This window comes from Panthera tigris, chromosome B2 (assembly GCF_018350195.1).
Source record: "Panthera tigris isolate Pti1 chromosome B2, P.tigris_Pti1_mat1.1, whole genome shotgun sequence".
Taxonomy (NCBI): domain Eukaryota; kingdom Metazoa; phylum Chordata; class Mammalia; order Carnivora; family Felidae; genus Panthera; species Panthera tigris.
Genome location: NC_056664.1, coordinates 32362851 through 32384268, shown reverse-complemented (window position 1 = coordinate 32384268; position 21418 = coordinate 32362851). Strand labels below are relative to the sequence as shown.

At 58.2% G+C, this 21418-nt stretch overlaps 1 protein-coding gene across 3 annotated transcripts in view; it reads right to left on the bottom strand.

The window, feature by feature from the left end:
- ITPR3 (inositol 1,4,5-trisphosphate receptor type 3) overlaps nucleotides 1–21418 on the bottom strand; it is a 67057-nt gene that overhangs the window by 12148 nt on the left and 33491 nt on the right. The window contains exons 9-39 of one of the 3 annotated variants that reach the window (XM_042986136.1): nucleotides 21320–21415; nucleotides 20626–20676; nucleotides 20310–20452; nucleotides 19202–19301; nucleotides 18960–19120; nucleotides 18196–18337; nucleotides 16543–16704; nucleotides 15810–15982; nucleotides 15100–15219; nucleotides 14563–14745; nucleotides 13390–13641; nucleotides 13154–13298; nucleotides 12463–12604; nucleotides 11810–12009; nucleotides 10475–10604; nucleotides 9880–9937; nucleotides 8612–8777; nucleotides 7477–7641; nucleotides 7319–7393; nucleotides 6768–6893; nucleotides 5992–6114; nucleotides 5715–5915; nucleotides 4512–4763; nucleotides 4134–4259; nucleotides 3872–3997; nucleotides 2531–2651; nucleotides 1795–1985; nucleotides 1043–1191; nucleotides 725–833; nucleotides 504–594; nucleotides 219–388 (exon numbers count right to left, since the gene is read on the bottom strand). In XM_042986136.1, coding sequence (XP_042842070.1) covers nucleotides 219–388; nucleotides 504–594; nucleotides 725–833; nucleotides 1043–1191; nucleotides 1795–1985; nucleotides 2531–2651; nucleotides 3872–3997; nucleotides 4134–4259; nucleotides 4512–4763; nucleotides 5715–5915; nucleotides 5992–6114; nucleotides 6768–6893; nucleotides 7319–7393; nucleotides 7477–7641; nucleotides 8612–8777; nucleotides 9880–9937; nucleotides 10475–10604; nucleotides 11810–12009; nucleotides 12463–12604; nucleotides 13154–13298; nucleotides 13390–13641; nucleotides 14563–14745; nucleotides 15100–15219; nucleotides 15810–15982; nucleotides 16543–16704; nucleotides 18196–18337; nucleotides 18960–19120; nucleotides 19202–19301; nucleotides 20310–20452; nucleotides 20626–20676; nucleotides 21320–21415 — 4449 coding nt within the window. The remainder of the gene's footprint in view (nucleotides 1–218; nucleotides 389–503; nucleotides 595–724; nucleotides 834–1042; nucleotides 1192–1794; nucleotides 1986–2530; nucleotides 2652–3871; nucleotides 3998–4133; nucleotides 4260–4511; nucleotides 4764–5714; nucleotides 5916–5991; nucleotides 6115–6767; nucleotides 6894–7318; nucleotides 7394–7476; nucleotides 7642–8611; nucleotides 8778–9879; nucleotides 9938–10474; nucleotides 10605–11809; nucleotides 12010–12462; nucleotides 12605–13153; nucleotides 13299–13389; nucleotides 13642–14562; nucleotides 14746–15099; nucleotides 15220–15809; nucleotides 15983–16542; nucleotides 16705–18195; nucleotides 18338–18959; nucleotides 19121–19201; nucleotides 19302–20309; nucleotides 20453–20625; nucleotides 20677–21319; nucleotides 21416–21418) is intronic. The other 2 variants (XM_042986137.1, XM_042986138.1) reach the window with 2 other exon arrangements.

Here is a 21418-nt window from a genome sequence, read left to right as displayed (position 1 = left end):
AGCATGGTGGGGAGACAGGCTCAGGCCTGGCTTGAACAGGGTGGTCTGCGTGGATAGAAAAGAGGCCACATGACAGGGGGGCAGTTATGGGAGGTGGGACTGCCCACGGGTAGCCAGACTCGTGCCGGCCACCAGCACCTAGCCCTGCGGCCCCAGCTACGGGGCACACTGTACCTCCTCGTAGAAGGCACCACCCAGGACCCCCACCCAGTCCACACCTGGATCTCCGTGTTGCCACCGTCCAGCAGGCGGATGGCCAGGCCAATGCTCTCCTGGAAAATCTTCTCATTCTTGGTGCTGGTGATCAGGTCGCATACCAGCTTGGTGGCCCCCTCCTTGTCCAGCCGGCACTGGGTGGCCGCAATTGCTGACCAGTCTTGGTCCAGGCCTGAAGTTGGGGAATCCGCTTGAGGGGAGCCGGTGGGGCAGGGGAACGGAAGGGGCGCCCAGGGACTAGGCAAAGGGTCACCCAGAGGCACAGCCAGGGGGCAGGTGGTACTGACCAGGGCTCATGGGGTCCGGAAGGTCCCCCCTCGAGCTGGACTTCCGGTTCTGGAGGTAGTTTTGTAGCAGCATCTTGCGCAGCTGATTGCCCTGGAGGACAGGGAGCGAGAGCCCACAGTGGCACTTTTCACCATTTAACTCCTGGCCGGACAGTCCTGGCCCCGAGCCCCTGGCACTTGCGGCCAGGCCTGCATGGTGTCCAGCCCGCCTGGCCACTCACCCGGTCCCCGTACTTGGCCTTCTTGAGCAGCATTTGCTGCAGGGTCCGCAGCACCTTGACACACAGCTTCTCCTCCGACTCCATGAGGTCCTTGGTGTGCTGGATCAGCCTGGCCAGTGAGGAAGGAGGGCACACACGGGGCAGCCCCTGATGCCTCCCTCCAGCCACTTCCCCTGCCCTGTGCCGGGCGGGAACACACCCGGCCCTCTGATCCCGCAGGCTGTCCAGTCCCCGCAGGGCCCTTCCCTGTCCCAAGCTGCCTCGCACCTGCCACCCCCACCCCCACCCCCGCCCCGGCCGGGCTGGCATCGCACTCACTTGGACAGGAAGCCCCCACTCTCACAGCGCTGGTAGGCCTCACTGCCCTCCAGGAAGAGCAGCTCGGGCCAGTGCAGGACGTCCACCAGCACGGACAGTTCGGCCTGTACCAGGGGCCTCAGCCGCTCCTCCAGGGCCGTGATGATGTCCTGGAGCGGGCACGGCACAGTCACTACCGGGCAGGTGCAGGCCATCCAGGCCCAAGAGATGAGTGAGGCTTGACCGCCATTCCTCACACCCCAACACCAAAGGGCCCCACGGATTTCTCTGAGCCTGTCTGAGGGGCCCTGGACCCACGGAACCACCCTGAACAATGCAGGATGTCTGTCTGCCCAGAGCTCCTGGCTGGGAGCCACAAGCCCTGCCCTTTCACCCAGCCCCTCGTCTAGCTGTGTGACCCGGGCAAACCCCTCACCCTCACCCTCTCTGAGCCTCGGTCTCCCGCCACGTGGGGATAGCAAGCCACCACACCCCCCAGAAGTGTGTGTGTCAATAATGTGTTGCAAAAACAGGAAGGGGCTATAAGGACTGAGAGTTGTCCTGACCCCCTCTGTGAGCACCAACCCCACTAGCAGGTGCCTGGGTTCTCCTGGCTTCCCCTGGAAGGATGCCCCTCAGTCCCCGGCCCCTGGCCTGCCCGTAGCAGAGGACTCCTTCCTGGGGAGCGGGGGCAACACAGGAAGGGATGCTTCCCCGGAACATGCCCTTCCAAAGCAGCTCTCGTGGCAGATGCCAGGCAGCCCCACACCCACCTGCAGCTTCTCGATGATGTTCTTGTAGTCCCACTGGTTGGCGGTGGGCGTGACACGGGGGAAGGCCCGCGTGGTCGCCTTGTAGTTGGAGGCGTTGCGCTGGGCTGCAGCTGCACAGCTGGTGCCGCTGCTGAGCAGCGAGCTGATGTGTGCATCCAGGTCCATGGGCAGTGAGATGGCCCGGCCTTTGGCTGGGGGGAGAGAGGAGGGGTGCTGGAGGGCGGGGGGCCGGGGGGCAGGTGGAGGCCTCAGCCAGCCAGAGGGGCCAGGCTCAGGGCTGCTCGACCAGGGCACAGGGTGAACTAACCAAGGTTCTGGGGTACACGCCGGCCCCCTCTTGGGCTGAGGTGCCCTCTTCCCCCTTTTTGGGTAAAAAGAGGGAGTTTCTGCCTCTTTGACTCTACCCTGGCTCCACTCTGACCCCTCCCCTTCCCCAATGCTCCCTAACAATCTTACAGGCTGCCCTTCTGCCTGAAACCATTTGCAAGCACAGGCAACTTCGGTTGGGGAATGTCCCCCAGCATTCTCCTCTGGGGAACCGGCTCAAAGCAGAGAACAGCTTCTCTCAATTGCTAAGATGCTAGTCGGACACCAAGAAGGACCTACTGAGAACTACCTGGAAGCAGACGACGACGAGCGAGCTTAGGAATAACGTGTTTATTTTGAGGGCGGGCGTCCCTGTGGCGAAGGGAGGGGAGGGGTGGTTGGAGCTAGCCAGTGCCCCTGGCGCACTCACCCACCATGGCGAGGGTCCGGATACAGGCCTCCACGGAGCCCTTGTGCTGCTGCTGCAGCCACGGACACTCGAGCAGCCGTGTGGTGGACTGCAGCAGCTGCACCACGATTGTCTGGTGTGTCTGCAAGAGGCAACACGCCTACTGCTACAGCCCGACCCACCCTCCAACCTGGAAAGCCCCAGGCCCAGTGACCAGGGCCCACTGAGAATGGGCACGATAGAGGAAGAAGGCCTCCAACAGATACCATGTGTCTTTGTGCCAATCGGAAAAAGGTACTCCCTTTCCTCTCGGCAGTGCACAACCTGCCCGACTGTACATGGCAGCCCTGTGAGAACTCCCCAAAGTCCAGACCTGGGGCTTCTAGTCCTATTGCTGGCCTTTTCCTTCCTCTAAAAAAAGTTTTTAACAAATTAATATTGTGGAAAGTTGATATATTTACATGGTTCAAAACCCAAACTATGCTATGAAAAGGCACACTTCGAGAAGTGTCAGCCAACCTTGACCCCATCAGCTCCATTCTCCCACACTCTGCCCTGGGGCTCATGAGAGGTGGGGAAAATTGATACAATTACCCATAGTCCCAAAGAGGCCCCAGGGCACAAACATATTTGTGTCAAAACAAACCCACCCATGCTGAGACCAGGACCTGCTCCACCCTCAGTCCATCTATAGGTAGCCCCTTTCTTGGTCACTTGTGTGTCCATCCAGTGTTTCTTTAGGATTTAGGTATTGTCATAGGCTCCCTCCTAAAGGGAACCTGCCTCTCTTTCCTTCAAGAGGCTCTGGGCTATGACATCTGAGAATCTGGGAATCGATTAAGGGGCCATGACTCTTCCAGTGATTTAAGACAAACTCCTGTTGGCTAGCCTAGAACTTTTTTTGCTGATACAGGTAAGTAAGACTTCAAAAGGCTGTCTATTTCAGTCCTAGGGGCACCTGATCAATTAAGCCAAACACCAAAGATCTCTGTACATCAGACCCTCTGGATTACTGCTCTGACTCTGCTGTCCACTGAGGTAGGCATGACCATCTTGTCTTTGGGGAGTAAGTGCTGCCAGCTGCCCCCCGCCACCCTGGGATCCGTCATACCTAGTGAATTTACGAATTCCTGTTCTAGGGTACTGCCCCCACTGCAATTCCTGACCCGCAGAAATTACAGAAGAATAAATGTTTGTTGTTTTAAACTGCTAAGGTCTAGGGTGATTTGTTACACAGCATATGCAATTAACACACTTGTATATGTCCTTCTGCTACGTCTTTATGTGCCAAGAGCAAACAGGAATATATATCCTCTTTTCCCTCTTCGCTACCCAAAAGCTGTGCGGGCAAGAGCGGCTCACCTGCAGGGAGGTGCTGTTCTCCGAGAACGGAGAGCTGAAGAAGGCGTTGATGGTGTCCAGCACGACAGTCAGCACATATTTCTCCAGGGTGGGGTCAGCCAGGCGCTTCTCACGCTTACTGCAGACCTGGGGTGGGAGAGCGAGATGCCTGGGGGGCCCCACCGCTCCTGCCCCCCGCCCCGAAGGCTGCCGGGGCCCCCACCCACGCCCCTGCCCAGCACAGCGCACCCACAAGTCCACGCCCCACCCCCCGGGGACAGACCCGAGCCATGTCCAGGGTGAAGTTCTCAAAGAGTGTCCAGATGTGGTTGCTGGTGTAGATCTCCTTCATCTCCACCTCTGTGTCCACGTAGCAGTGATTCACGAAGTTCACGTAGGCCATTTTCACCTGCACAGCCCGGAGCAAGGTCAGGGGCGCTAGCAAGGCCGCCAGCCCAGGCTCTCCCTCTCTGCACTCGGATTCCCCCCTGACCTCTCCGTTGCTCCTCTCCCCACACCCCTCCTACCAGCCCCCATGTCTGCCACTCCCCCACTTCCCTCACCAACCTCTTCCTGCCCTGCCATGGCAAGACTGAAAGGCTGCCTAGGCCTGGCTCTACCCTTCCCCCACCCCAGCCACCTCTCCCAGTCCCCAGAGGACCTCGGTGATGCAGTCCTCGTGTGTCACCACAGACACCACGTCTTCCAGGGGCAGCAGGGAGGTGCACTTGATCTCAGTGTAGACGTTCTTGCCCTCGGCACAGGCAGCCAGCAGGTCCACCAGGGAGATGTGATACATGAGGGGGCTGTGGTCCTCCACACCATCCCGGGCAGCCTTCATCATGTCCAGCAGGTGGGCCAGTGAGGCCTTGTCATTGTAGAACACGACCACGTCGTCACCTGCATTGGTCAGCTGAAGGCAGGAGGGGTGCCCCATCAGACCCCCTGAGTCCAGCAGGCCCTAGGTTTACCCGAGAGAGATGGGGACTCTGACCTCAGCCCTCACCTGACATTCAGGAAACCCCCCCCCTGCCTGGCCCTCGAGGCCATAGGCTAATGTTTCGGGCCCTCTGCCATCAGGGCCGAACCCTGGACCCAGAAAGTGCCCCCCTCCTCCCCTAAGGAAAGAAGTCCCACCCAGGCATGTTTCAGAGGTGCCTCCTCCAGGAAGCCCTTGCGAATCCCACCCCTGCCTGGCTCACCCCCCCTACCCCCACCAGTGCTCCCACACTGTGTAATTTAAAGGCTCACAGAGCACATGCTGCATCCTCTCGTGTCAGCAATTATGTTATTCACAGTAATATAATAACAGCAACTCATAATTCGCATCGCACAGCACTTCCAGCACAGGGCGTCTCGTTTATTAGGTCCCTCATCTCACTTCACCGGATCCTTTCTCCCCTGCCCCCACACCATGCGGTAAGAGGCTCCAGGGCAGAGTCCACGTCTGTTCCAGATGTAGACTCAGCCCTCGACCCTTCATACCTTCAGGTAACGGGCCTACTGTGTACCCACGATGTGCCCGATGCTGGGGCCCGTGTACGAAGGATGTGGTCCCCCGCCCTGAGCTCACACCCCAGTGCCTTCCCCCATGTGCACAGAACAGGTGCTTCATGATTTTTAAGTACATGATAATAGAAGGATAAACAAAGGAATGCGTGTTTGAGCTCTTTCAGGCCTGTTGTGTGAGTTCTACTAGACCGGCCTCTTTGACCTTAGTTTTCCCTCCTCCTTCCAACACCCTCAGCGTTCCTCTCGTGACCCCACTGCCTGACTCCTCCAACTCCGGGCCCTGCCTCCCGAGCGCTCCCTCTCTGTGGCCACCACCCATGAGTTCCCATGCGCCCCGCGGCCTCGTCCTCACCTCCGTCATGATCATGTCCTGGCACTTCTTGACGTACTTGCCCTCGGCCTTGATGACGGTGTGCAGGAAGTCCAGATACTGAACGTGCCGCCCGTGCGTGGCCAGCAGGTGCACGAAGTGCTGCAACACGGGCTCGCTGATTTCAGAGCACAGCTGGTAGTTGTTCAGGAAGATGTGCTGCATGGTCTCTGCCTCCAGGAGCTAGCGGGGAGGGCATCCATCAGAAAGGGGGATCTGGGCCCCGCTCCACCCAGCCGCCTCCACCTGGCGTCCTTACCCCTGGTGTGAGGAAGAGGTGCAGGTGCTTATGCAGCAGGGCCTGGTTGCCGGGGTTCCCCGCGCAGAACTTCTGCAGGAACTGGTGCGTGTACCGCAGGATCTCCATCATCTTGGCATCACCCTGGGCACGGAGAGGGGAGGAACGAGGTGAGGCCGGGCCTGGTGCCTGAGCTCAACGGGTGTGGGGGCAGATCGGGGCTCGGGATTGGGACCACAAGGAGGCCAGGTTCAAGGTGAAAGCTGGGCCTCCAGGTCAGGACAAGGAAATGTGTGAGGGGCTGAGGGTCAGCGGCTGAGGCGAGGCTGGAGCGGGGAAGCAAGGCTGAGGGGTCAGGGTCAGGTGAACGCTGGGATGGTGTCAGGCTCAAGAGTCAGTGTGAGGCTTGAGACGTATCAAGATCAAGGTCGGTCAAGGGGAGGTGTGGGCGTCAAAGGTTGAAATGAGGCTCAATTTGGAGTCAGGGACCAGGTCGGGGTAGGAGGGCAGAGCGAGGCCAGGGTGTGGAATCCAAGTCAGGGGTCAGTATGAGGGGTCATGGGTCAGGGGTCAGCCTGTGCTGACATCATGGGTCAAGGGGAGGCCGGGGTCACATGGACCAAGGGGAGGCCGGCCAAAGGTTACAGTGAAGCTGAGATTATCAGGACGAAGCCAGAGAGGGAAACAGAAGCTGGGGTCGGGGTCAAGAGTCAGGGTTAGGTTAGCATCAGGGATTAGGGTGCGGTTTGGGTTAGACTGGGGTTCAGGGTGAAGCTGCCCGGGGGATGAGAGGTCACCTTGTCATAGGGGATCTGCAGCAGGTCCAGCATGACCTTGTGGGCGTCCATGTTCTTGAGCAGCCTCTGCTGCTTCTTCCTCATCTGCTCCCCAACACCGCACATCTTGTTCAGCCGCTCCAGGATCTGGGGAGGGTGGGGGGTGAGCCCAGAGCCCCTCCCCTCCTCCTCAAGCTCCCCCTCCACCCAGGGCCCCGCTCAGGCTGGTCGGAGTCCCCGGCCAACCCCAGCCAAGTCCCAGCTCACGCTGGGGACAGGAAGGGGGAAGGAGGCCGTGGTCACGGAGTCAGATCACTGCAACGAGGCAGGGAAGCACTAAAAACCCAATCCCACCCATAAAAGTAAATAGAACAATATGACTATGAAATGGAATTTCATTAAATTCCTTCAGCTTTAAAATAATGCCATCTGGACTTCGGCAGGGCTGTTTTTAATGCACAGGAAAAGCCAGAGGATGTCAATTTTGAGGACCGGTGGCCAGCAGAGTGGGGAGGCGGGAGAGGCCAGGCCCCAGAGCCTCCAGGGGGTCCTCGGGGCCCCAAGCCACTCACGCCCTTGACGATCTGGTAGTTCTCACTGCTCTTCTCCCCAGGTGGGTGCAGAAAGCCCTCCTCGTCTGTGGGCCGCTGCGGACACAGGGAATGGGGGTCAGCCAGGCCCCGCCCTCGCTGGAAGCCCTGTCTCCCCAGCTCCCCACGACCTCGCTCACCTCCTTCTTGTCTTTGGTAGCACCTGCCTCCACCTCCTCGCCCTTGCTGCTGCCCTTCTTGTCGACCCACAGCTCCGATTTCTCGACCATGGTCCGCAGCCGGTCCAGCTCTGACTTGATCACCTTGTAGTTCTCCACATCCTGAGCTGAGATCAGCAGCTGCACCTGCAGGTTGAAGGCAGGCTTGCCTGGTGAGATGGGTGCCCCCAGGTCCACCGCCTTGCAAAGAACCCCAGTGCCTGATGCCCCGGCCTCTGGTCCTGGCATCTCCATTGTGCCTCTGCTCCCACTCAATGTGTATGGCTCTGCCATAGTCCACCACCTCCAGGAAGCCTTCCCTGATGGCCGAAGGCCTCCCTGCACTCCTTGGCATGAGCTGCCCCATCACCTGGCTTCAGCGACTCATTGACTTGTGCTGAGAAGGCCTGTCACTTGGTCACTCGGACCCCAAATGCAGGACAAAGCATCCTGGCATCACTGAATGCTGGCTGAAAGAGGGATCTGAACCTCGGCTCCCACTTCACTCGCTCTGGTCAGTGGGTAAGGAGGGAAAGCTTCCTGGGCCTCAATGTCCCTCTAAAAAAACAGGAGAGTAGCAACCACGTTGCCAGGGCTGCCCCGAGAATTCCATTAACATGAGGCCAAGGCTCAGTGTCTGGCACACCCTCACTAAATGCCAGTCCCGTTTCCCAGGGAGCTGTCAAGACCACACAACATGGCGAGCACACAACCAGTCACCTTAGTGAGGGCTGACTGCATGCCGGGCATGATTTGAAGCACTTAGCAAACGTGCACGTGGTGTAGTTTGTTAAACTATAAAGCGCCATCCACATCATAAAAAGTGACAGGACTTGAGTCAGGCTGAGAGGGAATAAAGATGGCCCAAGACTTGGCCTTCACCTTTAAGGAGCTCAGCAAGGCCAAGAACCCCAGAGAAGCATCTTGAACTTCCCCTGAGCTGTGAGCATCTACGTCACAGTCAACCCCCCGGTGCCCAGCACAGGCCAGCGCCCGGCCAGCGCACCTGCCTGCTCGGTGCCGGGGCCAGGTGGTCCTCTGGCCAGCCCCCCGGGGAAGCCCCCTTGGGCCTCCTTCCCCCTCCCCAAGGGCAAGGGGGCTCAGACAGGAGCAGCACCTGCTTGAAGGTGTGCATGGCCTCCTGGCGCTGGCTGAAATGCTTGAAGAGCAACTGAAGGGCCCCCGAGACCAGCGGTGCGTAGTCGTGCATGCTGAGGTGGATAAGCACCCGTAGGAACATGCGGCCGCCCTCGTCGTCCACCTCCAGCATGCTGCTTGTCTTCCTGCAGCACAGGCGAGGGGAACAGGCGGCCCGTGAGCTCCCTGCCGGCCGAAGGGAAAAGCGTGCTCCCCGCCCCCCCTCGGCAGAGGCAGCGCCCAGTGCAATACTTGCTGAAAGCAGTGATGGTTTCTCACCAGTTTGTAAACAGCCAACGCCCTGAGCTCCCTGAGTGATCCCCGGGTTCCCTTGGATTAAGCAGCCGAAGCGGCGACTCTTCACACGGGACCCACAGACACCCCCCAGGGACTCGCAGAGATCGGCCGGGGCCGTGGACAGAGGGCGGGCAAAATCCACGGCTTTGGTTTTACCAACCTCTAACTAAAAATGCAGCATTTCCTTCAGTGAGAAAAAAATCAGCACTACCTGTGATTCGGTCACCACTACAAATCACAGATGTTTTCACATCACCTTATGGGTGTTACAGAAATCGCGAAATGCCAGGTACGTTCATTGCCACTTGGAAATCGTGGTACTAATTATAGCCCTGGCCCAGTTTGTTACCTAATGTGTTAATAAAAAGGCCCATATCTAACTGGCGTGTCTAATTTGTTTTCTTCAATATTTTGATAGCTGTATCTCAAAGCACTTGCTTTCCTTTGTAATTCACGTGCTTTATTTTATGAATTTAAAAATGCCATGCTGAGCAGGGGTCCAAAGGCTTCGCTAGATCCCAAGAGTGTGGCGTGGAAATGGTTAGGAGCCCCAACCCCCAGAAGGAGCCCTCCCCCTCCAGCCCTCTGTACAGCGGGCTATCCCCCCACCTCCCCCTGCTCCGCTCCAGCTACCTGGTCCAAATCCCAATGCACAAACAGGAGCACAACAGCCCTGGGTGAGGGCAGGGGAATGACCAAGATGACACTAAGGTCCAAGCAGCCCCTGTATCACTGGGGCCGGGGAGGCCTGACAGGGCAAACGCACAAAGCCAAGGAGACCCCTGCCGCAGAGCCCGGCAAGGGGCTGCGGGGAGTATGACCCAGGAGGAGGGGCCAGCCCCAGACCTGGGAAACCCAGCCTTGGAGACCCCAAGAGGGGGGTTCTCACACCGGTGTCAGCATCACCCACCCAACCCCACACACAACCCCCCACCTCAACTCTGGCCTCACCCTACTCCAAACATGGCCTCCGCCTGCTCCCCGATGCGATCCAGGTTCATGTTGGCAGCTGTGGGGAGCAAGAGTGGGCAGATGGGGGCAGGTGGCCGGTCCGTGCCCAGGAAAGATGAGGATCACAGGGGGAGGGAGCAGGCAGGTCCCCAAACCACCTTGTTCCCTGCATTTGTTGGGTAGCAGCCCCACCTGCGTGCTCCTTCTCAGAGCAGCCCCACCGCCCTGCAGGGGTGAGCGGGGTTCTGAGCTGGGCATCTGGAGACCTGGGTCCTGGTCTGGTTCAGCCTCTGACTGGCTGTGACCTGAGGCAAGTCCCCGCCCCTCTATACAGGCCTCAGTTTCTCCATTTGGGAAATAGAGACGATGATCTCTGCCTTTGCCTCTTACCGTGGCAAATAAATGAGATACTAGGGAGGAAAGGCCTTTGCAGGTTGGGAAACAGAGGCAGGGCTGGGGATCCAGCCCCAAGGTCTCCCTCAGCCTCCACCCCACTGATGTGTACCCCTGGGCGAGTCACATAGCCTCAGCCTGAAGGCGGGGGAAGGCAGGGGTGGGGAAGGCAGGGGTGGGGAAGGCAGCGGTGGGGGCTCACTGGTGGAGTCGAAGGCCGGGGCTGTGCCATCGGCCCCGCTGTCCTGCATGGGAAACACCTCCACAAACTCCTTCTTGAAGACGGACAGCAGGTAGGAGATGCGGTAATCCAGGCGGACATTGAGGATGAACTGGAGAAGTGGGGAGGGACGGGGTGGCGATTGGACGGAGGTCGGAGGGCCAATTGTGCCCCGGGGGTGGGGGGAAGGTGGTACCCTGAATGAGCTCTAGCACTTGGGTATCTCAGCATAGACGTTCCAGATGCTCCAGCATTATCACAACCTAAAAAATCGAGACTCCTCTCCCCAGGGAGGTCCAGGGCGCCCTCTCCTCCACTCTTGACCCAGTGATGAGGGATGACACCTCCTCTCCAAATTAGGCAGAGACACCCCCTGCCCCGTCCCAGCCCACTCAGCCCCTCCTTCCCAGGCAAGATACTGACAGGAAAGAGAAGGAAGCTCCCCAGGCCCAGAGGCCGACTCTCATCCTCCAACCTTGCTCTGCCTGGGGCTGGGGGGGGCAGGTGGGTGGAGAATTGAAGACTGAAGGGGAGCAGGAGAGGCCACTGTGGGCCAGGGGGTGAGGACACAAGGTTTGAGGACACCCTTGACTGGCCTCTATCCTTATGGGGCACAGAGAGCTTCTGGCCATACCCCAGAACACAGATCTGGAAGCCCTTAGCCCCTAGATGAATCAGAATCTCCCTCCTCTGACTCCCCTCCTCTGAATCCCCTGACCAGGCCTTGCCCAGACTGGGTCCCCATGCAGGTCATTGTATTACCCTTCCCGTCCTCTGCTGACAATAAGGCAAAAGCAAGCAACCACTCCTTGGGATCCTACCAGCCCCTTCTCCAAGTGTTACTAGGGGATCTCAGACAAGACTCAGAGCAGGAAAGACTATATCTGCCTCACCAGGAAATGGCTCTTAAGACTCTAGCTCTGCTTCAGAATCTCTGTGTGATGGCAGGAAAGTTCCCTCCCCCTTTTCCTTTCCTCATCTGTACAATGGAGGGACAGAGCTAGGCCTTGGTGCACCCCAGAATCACCCGGGGGGCTTGTCACAGCACAGACCGTGGGCCTGCCTCAGAGGCTTCTGGTCCATAGGTCTGGGGCGGGGCCCCAAAACATGCATTTCTGAGTTCCCTGGTGAGGCTGAGGTTGCTGGTCCAAGGACCACACTTTGAGAACCACTGGGCTACACAGCCGATCACTATGGAGCCCTCCAGTACTGGATCTTATAATCTGAGTGGGAGTTCACCCCACCAACCTTCCTGTCCCAGGCTCCCCTCTCCTGCCCTATTCCCAACACCTCCCACCACTGTTCTGGCCCAGCCACCTGCAAGATTTCCAGGATCTTCAGCTTGGTCTCCATCACCACAATGTCTTCATTGTCCTCAAACTTGCTTCGGTCCAGTGGCTCAGTGGCACCAGAGCCAGCAGGCAGGCTGGGGGCGCCAAAGACAGACTGCTTTCGGCTTAGCACCATGGTGGACATCATGTGGCCCACACCCTGGATGGACCGCCGCACGTTCTTGCCTGCGGAGTGGGAAGCACATGGGGATCACAGGGGGCGCACAGCAGGACCCCTCGGTCTGACTCTGTCTCTGTCAGCTGCAGGGCTAACCCAGAAAGCCTTCCTGGGGGAGGTGAGCTTTAAGCCAAATCTGGGCAAAGAAGGGATGGCCAGGGCAAAGGCGGCCATCTGATAATAGATGGCAGGGCTGTTCTCCCCCACCTTCCCCATCTGACAGGGGGCCCCTCAGGCAGGGCCTGTGTGTCTCCCCTCCTCCCTCATCATCTCCCCTCAAGACCAAGATGCCTTGGAAGGCAACGCCCCCAGGCCCCGGGGTCTCCACAGAGCCTGGGCAGGACCCCCTCTGGTCCAGCAGAGGCCAGGAGGCAGGCTGCACAGGGTGTTGATCAGAGGACTTCTGGCACTAGGAGGAGATGGAGAACGCCAGGGGTGGGGGTCTGGCCACAAAGCCTCACCGCCTGAGTCATCGTAGGCCTGTAGCATGGCCGGGGGCCCCTGCACGCAGTCGATGATGCCCAACAGAGTGCGAGTGAGCCGCAGCAGCTCACTGAAGCTGTAGAAGCCGAAGTAGATGAGATTGTGCGCCAGGCTGACCACCTGCGGGAGGAGGAGGCGGGGCCGAGGTGAGTGGGGCGGGACCGAGGTGGGTGGGGCGGGGCCTCGTGAAGGGCGGGGCCAGGGCGGGAAGGTAGGGCTGAGCAGGTGTAATGAGGGTGTGACTAAGTTCTTGGGTAAAGGCAGGATCTCTGGGAGCCTGGACACAGCCACCCTTGTGCCCTAGTGGGCTGATAAGGAAGTGAGGCCTACAAGGAAGAATACTGTGGTGGGGGGGGGTGGCGGCGGGGATAGAGCGGAAATGCAGGAAGGTGGCGGGGAGCTCCTCACAGGCACCTATGAGCCAGGTGGGGCTGAAGGGGTGCGTGGACGAGGGGGAGCCAGCCCTCTCCCAGGTAGCAGGGGGAGAAGCCTCCCACTTGGGGAATCCCACTGGTCCACACAGTCTCCCTGAACTGGCTGGGGCACTGAGGAAAGGTGGGGGTCATGGAGCCCCCAACGCACCCCAGGGGGCAACTGAGGCCTAGTGAGGACCCCCCCGCCAGAGCCCCCCGCCAAGCACCAGCCCCCTCACCCCCCTGCCCAGCCAACCTCAAAGGTGAGCTTGTTCTTCTCCTCATTGGCAAAGGGCACCGCCTCGCTGACCACATTGTTGAGGTAGTCCTCCACGAAGTCCATGGTGCTGGCAAACTTGTTCTTCTTGTCGTCTCGAGAGGCGTTTAGGTTGGAATCATAGCTGGGGGGCGGAGGCAGTGAGGCATGAGGGTCTGAGAGATCCTCCCACCCCAGCCTCGCTCGCCTGGCCCACCCTCCCCTACCCATCTCACTCCTTGATGGTGATGGCTGTGGGGATCTCAGTCCAGAGGCGGGCGAACTTGACAGGCGTGACCAGCTCCTGGGGGTCCCTGTCCACGTGCACGTGCAGCATCAGGTGGCAGAAGGAGGCGCGTAGGTCAAAGGGCAGCATTTCGTCTGCCATACACAGGAAGATCAGGTCAACACCCAGCTGCTGGGAGATCTCGTCGATGGCCAGGTACTGGCGGTCCAGGCACATGCGGGCAAAGAGCTTCAGCTGGTACCTGCAGGGAGAGCAGGGCGGAGGGTGAGGACACGGCAGGCGGGGGCCAGCGAGGGCTACTAGCAGTTGGACCTGAGCAAGTTGAGAATTTGGGAAAGTGGCAATGGGACGTAGGTCAAACCAGGCATCTGCCCACATAATAGGAAGGACACAATTCTGAGTGAGCACGGTGAAAGGGAAAACAGCCTGGTGAAAGGGAAAACAGCCTGGAGTTTTGCGTATTTGCAGCTCTCCCCGCTCCTTGCTGAGGAGGAAAGGAGGAAAGCACTTCCTGGCTCAGCCAGCCCAGGTCTTCACAGGGAAGAGGGCTGGCTGAGTGACGGGCCGGGAGAGGAAGGGGAGGGGAGTGCGGTAGGGGGACCAGCCTGGGCAGAGCGGGGGGTGCAGGGTGTGAGCCCGGGATGTGAGAGCTACAGAAATGGCGGCTGCAGGCGACACTGCTCTGCCCCAGGGTGGCGGCACGCCCTCGGCTTCCTGCTCAGAGCCCTGCGTTACCTGCCGTGGGCCCTGGCGACAGATGGCCCACCACTAAGGATGTGTGAGCTTGGGCAAGTTCTTTTACCTCTCTGTGCTGTCGCTCCAACTTCGAGGGTGACAATATTCACAGGGTTACGGTGGGGCATCAGTGAGTGGCCAGGTCACTTTGAACAGTGCCTGGTACATGGCCCGCATTTGATACGTGTTACCCAGTATCTCATTTTCTAAATCAATACGTTTGGAGACAGGTTTCGGTTTCTTTCAGGCCCAGTCACTGTGCTGAGCTCTTTAGCTACACAGTTGCCCTCACTCGGCCTCCCTGAGGAAGGCTGCAAGGCTGCTGGGGCTCATCCCCCAGCAGGGACTGGCTGAAGGCCTTCTGAGAAGGCCCAAGGGCACAGGTAGCATGGCACGAAGCAGGGGAAGGAGCTGGCCCCGGACGCACCTGTAGTAGCTGAGCACGTTCTCGTCGTGGGCATTGCCGGCCCGCGCCTCCTGGGCCAGCTGCCTCACGCTCTTCTCGTGGTGATCGTTATTCTTGTCGGTCCAAGTGAGCCACACCTCCTCCTCTGAGTACTCGATGCTCAGATACTCGTGGGACTGGGCCATCTCCTTCACCGGCCGCAGCCTGCAAACCAGGGCCACCCATCACAGGGAGCAGGGGGCTGGGGCCGGACTCCGTGCCCACAGCCCTCCCCGAGCATGCCCAGCCACACGGACCCCTCCTGGAGCTTGGCTGAGTGCCAGCTCAGACAAGTTCCTCAGGCCACGCCCTTCTCGAGGACAAAGGATCCGGCTCATTCCCCTAGGCCTCCCTCCTCACGTAGCGCCAGCACAGGGCTGGGCACCCAGCAGGCAAGGGCACATGTCTGCAGACCACGAGGGTGTCAGTTCTAGCGGACGGGGCCCAGGCTCCAAGGCGGCTGAGGAGCAGGGCGAGGCGGAGCCCTGGATGTGGGCGGGAGGCAGCGCAATGGCTCACTCAGTCTGGATGAGAATGTCACTGTTCTTGGGGTCCAGCACACATTTGCAGATGAGCTCTTGGGTGACAGGGATGGCGATGTGGTTGGACACACACAGGTCAGAGAGGTAGTCCAGGAACCTGGGGTGGTGACAGCAAGGAGGGCCAGGGGGCTCAGAGGCTGGTCCCTGGTGGGGATAAAGCCCAACGTCCTCCTTCCCCAGCGGACGGCACCGGCTCCCTAAAACCGGTTTACTGCTTCTGCTCCTACCCCAAAGCTTGGGGTATGGGCACGATGGACTCCCAGCTTCCCAAGGAGAGACAGTCATGGGCATCACCCTGATCACCCTGGGCAGGGGGGGGAGAGTAGCTGGGCGTCCAAGGGGTCAGGGTAAAGGAGGCACAAGGACAGGAGTGATATTCAAAATATTTAACAACTGGTTCAATACGGGCACCGACTTTGTCACCAGAGAAGGGTCTTGGGCCTTCTGCTATACCAGGCATTGACCCTCTTGTTGTTAGATTGGGCCAAATTTGGGAGGGGTCCCAGAGAGGGGCTGCAGAGGCCAGGGCCTCAGAGAGGTGGCAATTTACCAATGGAGGCAATAGTTTTTCACTATTCGTAATGAGCAGCTGCAGCGGACTCTGTGCCCCCGGAGGACTGGGAAGGAGAAGGGCATAGGTGCAGTGAGAGGGTGGAGGGTGGGTGGTGGGGGGGTGGGCGGGCTCACCTGGGCTCCCTGTTCTTCCGTACGAGGCTGACGAAGGTCTCCACCTCGGTCTTGGTGATGTGCTTCTCCAGGAGCTTGCGGTTGTTGTGCAGGAGGGCAGTGATGGTGTCTTCTGCCAGGATGTCATAGCCGATCTGGGACTGCATCATCCCGAACTGCTTGGCGATGTGCTCCTGGGGAACAGACGGGCTGAGTCGTGGGGAGCCCAGCTCTGCTCCAGCACCCCGCCCTAGCCCTGGAGACAGGGGTCCCTCCCACAGGCGGGGGACCCCGACCCTGGCAAGGTGGCAGTCTGGGAGAGGAAACTGGCACCGGGCAGAAGAGTAGGTTTATGTAATCTAGTTCTTCAGCTCCCAGCCTGTCTCCCTACCAGAGTGAAGCCTCCACAGGGGAGGAAATTATCGGGCAGGACCGGCTACATAATTTGTGGGGCCCTGTGCAAAAACGAAATAGCAGGACCCTTCTTCAAAATTTGAGAATTTCAAGATGGCAACCGCAGAGCATTAAAGCCAGCTCGAGGTCCTTCTCTGCACACCCATGAAGCTGGCCGGGTCGCCTGGTTCCCTACGGTATCCCCAGGCCTAAAACGGTGCCTGTCATGCAGCGTGTGCGTGCCTCAGAAAATATTTGCTGAACGAACAAAAGCAGGAGTGAGCAAGAGAGCAAGCCAGTGAGCAGGTGCGTGGGGAGACCCCCGGGGCCAGGAAGGCTCAGGCCAGGGCGAGCAGCACACCTGGTTCTTACGGTAATCCTCCTGGGAATGCCGCAGCACCCGGTAGCAGAGGCGGAACATGTGCTGGTAGGGGGCATTCTTCTGGTCTGACAGCTCCTCCAGCCGCACCAGGGGGCCCTCACCCCCCTTGTCACGGAAAGGGGCCTTCAGAATGCCAAAGATCTGGAAGGGCAGAGAGAATGAGGAGGGATCCCCCTATACCTGCCTGCAACCCTCATTATCCCAGAAACCCTCAGCCCCAAACTCACTGTGCCCCAAAGCCACACCACCATGAACCCCAAAGCTGGTTTGAAGCTGGACTGAGACCTCCAAGCCCCCATCAAGGGCCCCTCTTCCAGCTCTCACCCCCTTCTCCTGGCCAGGATTCCAATGCTGGCCTAAGCCCACCCATCCTCACATGACTAGTCCCAGCTCAGATCCTGGACTAGGCTCAGCGTCTGGGGGAAGAGTTCAGGGCTGCCACAGCTCAGGGGTCTCAGGTTAAGAGAAAAGGCAGGTCAGGCCGGTGTGGCCAGAGGTCTCCACCTCTGGTCTCAGTAATGTGCTTCTCCAGGAGCTTGTGGTTATTGTGGAGGGCGGACACAGCCTGCCTCATCAAAACAATGTTAATGTAATTTAAAAATTTTTAAAGGTAGGGATTGGGTGAGGGTTCTGTTCTAGAACAGAGACCAAAGAAATGCAACCATATGGAATGAGAAAACCTTCATTGGATCCTGCTTCAAAAGAAACAACAACAACAAAAAACCTTTAAAAGAACATTTTGGGTGAAAAGTAGGGAAACTTGATATGGATTGGGCACTATTACCAATTTTCTTAGGTGTGATAACAGTATTGTGTTTATCCCAGGAGATGCACACTGGAAAACTTAGGGGTGAGGTGCGCCCTGTTTGGAAACGCATGGGCGGAGGGACAGATGTATAGATGCATGGTTACGTAAAGCCAAACCGGCAAAATGGTAACAAGTGCATTCAGGCAGTGGTTGTAGTGTGTTCACTGCGCTATTCTTTCAGTACTTTCTCATATTTGAACGTTTTCACAATAAAAATTTAGAAAGAATATTTAAAGTAATCTCCACACCCAATACGGGGCTCAAACCCACAACCTCGAGATCAAGAGTCGTGTGCTCCACTGGGTAAGTCAGGTGCCCCAGAGAAAAAAATATTTTTAAAGCACAAGTTCTGGGGGCACCTGGCTGGCTCAATCAGTACAGCATGGGACTCTTGATCTCAGGGTCATGAGTTAAAGCCCCATGTTGGGCATGGAGCCTACTTAAAAAAAAAAAAAAAAAAAAAAAAAAAAAAGCACAAGTTCTAGACCCAACATCCTGAGTTCAAATCCTGGCCCTGCTGCTTCCTAGCTGCAAACTCTCAGTCAAGTTACTCCACCCTCTATGCCTCAGTCTCCTCACGGGTAACATGGGGATAATAATACTACCTCCCCCAGGTGGAGAAGATCAACTGAGCCAAGGGCACTGGTACGCGGTCAGTGCTCAACAAATACTCATTTTGGAAAAGGGGGTGACGAGAAGCTGCAGACACAGAAGGTCCACTGCAGATGGGAATGGCTCCTGTCCTGGACACCCGGCCCAGTCCCCAAGGCCACTGCAGGTCCCAGACGGGGTCCGCCCCATTCCCCACGCCTGTGCACAGGCACCTGTTTGAGGATGTTCTGTTCACGCATCAGCTTCTGCCGTTCCCGGTTGGGCTTGGTGACCATGATGTCCAGCACATTCTGCCCATTGTTGGGCACATCGCTGACGAAGAACACCAGGTCCTCCAGCAGCTGGATGACAAACCTTCACAAAGGGACGCCAGGGATGACAAGCGTGAGGCACCGACCCTGGGAAACACCCCTGGGACACACCCGTCACATGCCCTTCATGGGCAACCAGCCCTGCCTGAAATACGCTCTCATCGAGTCACCCGCCCACCCTGCTGGCCAAAGCACAGAGCCCATCATCAGCCTTCAACTTCTCTCCCCAGCTTCACGGCTCTCAAAATGGCTCTCAAAACACACTCCTCGCCCCACCCGCCCTGGATTCCAAAGTGCCCCCAAAACAAAGAATCTCGTTACACTTCAGTCTGGAAAGGAACAACTGGGCACAAGGCAGGGTGTTTGATGTGAAGGGCTCCACATTTCTGTCCTGGCCCCACCACTGATTAGCTGTGTGACCATGGACAAGTCTCTTAACCTCTCTGAGCCTCAACCCATCATCAGGGTTAGTTCTGGCAGTACACGAGCAGTGAGGCAAGGGCCCGGGTCCACCAGGGCCTGCAGAAACCAGTCCCCACCTCTGTCTCCCCCACCCCAGCCACGCCTGCCCGGCTTCTGCTTTGTGACTCCTTCGTCCATGAAAAACAGACCCTTGGAGGACAAGGCCTCTCAGGAGACCTCGATGACCCCGCCCTGCAGCCCACCTGCGGTCATTCTGGCTGATGAAACCCTCACTGAGTTTCTCCACGGCACTGGCCAGCATGGAGCTGGCATCGTTGGCAAAGTCCAGGTCCCGGATCTCAGACACCGGAACTGACACGATGGCAAAGGCTTCCTTGTCCTCCTTGGTGGGGCAGGTGCCCAGCTGCAGGGACAGGGGTCAGCAGGGCACCCAGGGACGAGCTAAGGCCCCAGCCCCAGCCCCCCAGCCCTGGGCGCCTCGCACCATGAGCCGAATGGGCCGCTCTTCCTCAATGTCGATGGGTACGTTGGTGCTCTGGATCCACGTGTTGGTGCAGAGGTGCCGCAGCCGGACATAGGAGTTCCTACAGGCGGGGCCAGGGTCAGGGCTCGGGGATGGGGCCTCGGATCGCGTCCCGGCTGTCTGCTCTACCCCCGATGCTCCACATCTCCACCTGACTCCACACCCACGGGACAGGGAAACTGCTCCCCTCCAGGCGAGGAGCCCAAGCCAGAGAAGAGTGACCAGCAGACAGCCCCCAGGCCCCCTGCTGCCCTTACCGAGGCCCACGTGCCTCACCCGCACTCCCCAAAACCGGCTTGTTTGTAAACTTGGAACCAAGACTCATTTGGACAAATGGAACCACTTAGACTATTTATCCCACTTAGTGTCAAGACGTATGTGTTTCATAGCGGAAACACTCTTGTCTCTGATTATGAAATATCATTACCTTTCTGAAATGAAAAACAATCTGAATCTCAAAATGCACCTGGCCCCAAGAGTTTCAGCTAAGGGATCGTGGAGGCCTGTAGCGACTCAATTACTTCTCCCATGAGTCCTGTTGATGGGTAGACTTGATATTCCCACTTCACAGATCAAGAAATCAGGGCAAAGTGATAGAGTAAGCTGCCTGAGGTCAGACAGCTAATAAACACTAAAGCCTGATGGACACCTGGGAAGTTGCTTGATGTTATGGCCCAGAATCTCAGGGTTGGGGGAAGAACTTAAAGATTGGGGAGCCCCGGCCCCACCCAGTGTGCCCTGGACAAACTCGTGCAGCCTGAGCTTGAGTAGGCAGACCAACGGGGGCAGGTGGCTGATAAAGATCCCTGGAGAGAAGGCATTTTGATAAAGCAACTTGCATGAGGCAGCACCCACATGCACAGAGCCCAGGGCCAGGCACACAGCAAGCGTTCAGTGGTGGTTAGCTGCCTACAGCTCTCAGAGCTCCATCCCCAGAGGGACGGGACATGCAGGTCCTGAGCCAAAGGACCTCAGGAGGACAGAGGAGTGTGGGATTCAGGGAGCTCAGAGACAGGATGGCCCAGCCTGGAGACTCCCATCAGCCCCCAGGCACATGGCACCTACTCACCTGGGCACAAAGGAGTCAGTTTTCTGCAAGGTGGTGGGGTCCAGCTCAAAGAGGGAGGCAATGTCGTTGCCATGGGGCACAGCCACCAAGCGGTACTTGATCTTCTCCCCAGCGTTCCGGCGACCTGCACGACCCTGAGCACCCTGGGGTGAGGACCCCCACTCAGGCAGAGGCCCCTCCCTCCTCTCAGGCACCCTGAAACCACCTGGGGTTCCACCTGAGAGGCCTTCTCCCTCCAGCTCACCTCCCAGGGTTTCACGGCCACCCTCCCGTGGTCCCTCTTCCCCAGGCCCCAGAGCCCTACTTTGGTCCTCACCATTCCTGCCGCCTTGGACTCACAGGTATCGCCTTTGTAACTGGGGTTCTCCTGGACAGAGACATGAGATGGGGAAGGCTATCGGACACTGAGCTATGCTCACATGACCCCAAAACAAGGTCCACCCCAAAATAGCCCCCACCCTCCCAGGGGCACCCACCCCAGCACTTAAACCCAAGTCACTCGTGAAGAAGCCACCAATGAGAGCCCCAGGCCTTGCCCTTCATTCCCCTCTCCGTGGACACCCACAGATGAACACACACACACACACACACACACACACACACACACACAAATGCTCCAATATAACCAGCCTGCATATTCTGGACAGACATGAATGTGGAATGTAAGTTATACAAGGGCTGGGGATTTGGCTCACCGTTGTATCCCCAGGGCCTAGACTAGCTCCTGGCACATAGCAGAGGCACAGTAATACTCATTAGTATTACTAATATAATTACTAATAGTAATAATAATTACTAATATAATACGTATATACTCATATAATACTCAATTATATACATTCATGCACTTACTTGATAGTATTTGTTAAATGCAAGAGTGCAGATAAACCAGTGTCCACAGTCACGTGTGTCTGTGTGTGCAGACGTGCAACAGGCACACACGCTCACACATGCCCACATGCACACACACCCTGAGCCCCCAGGATGCCCCCCTCTCCCTCCCCACTCACCTCGGCAGCCAGGTAGTTGCCCGTGGCCAGGTGCTTGAAGCGATACAGGCCATTCCAGTGACCGGCTCCTCCACGGCAGGGGTCATGGTGGACCACCTA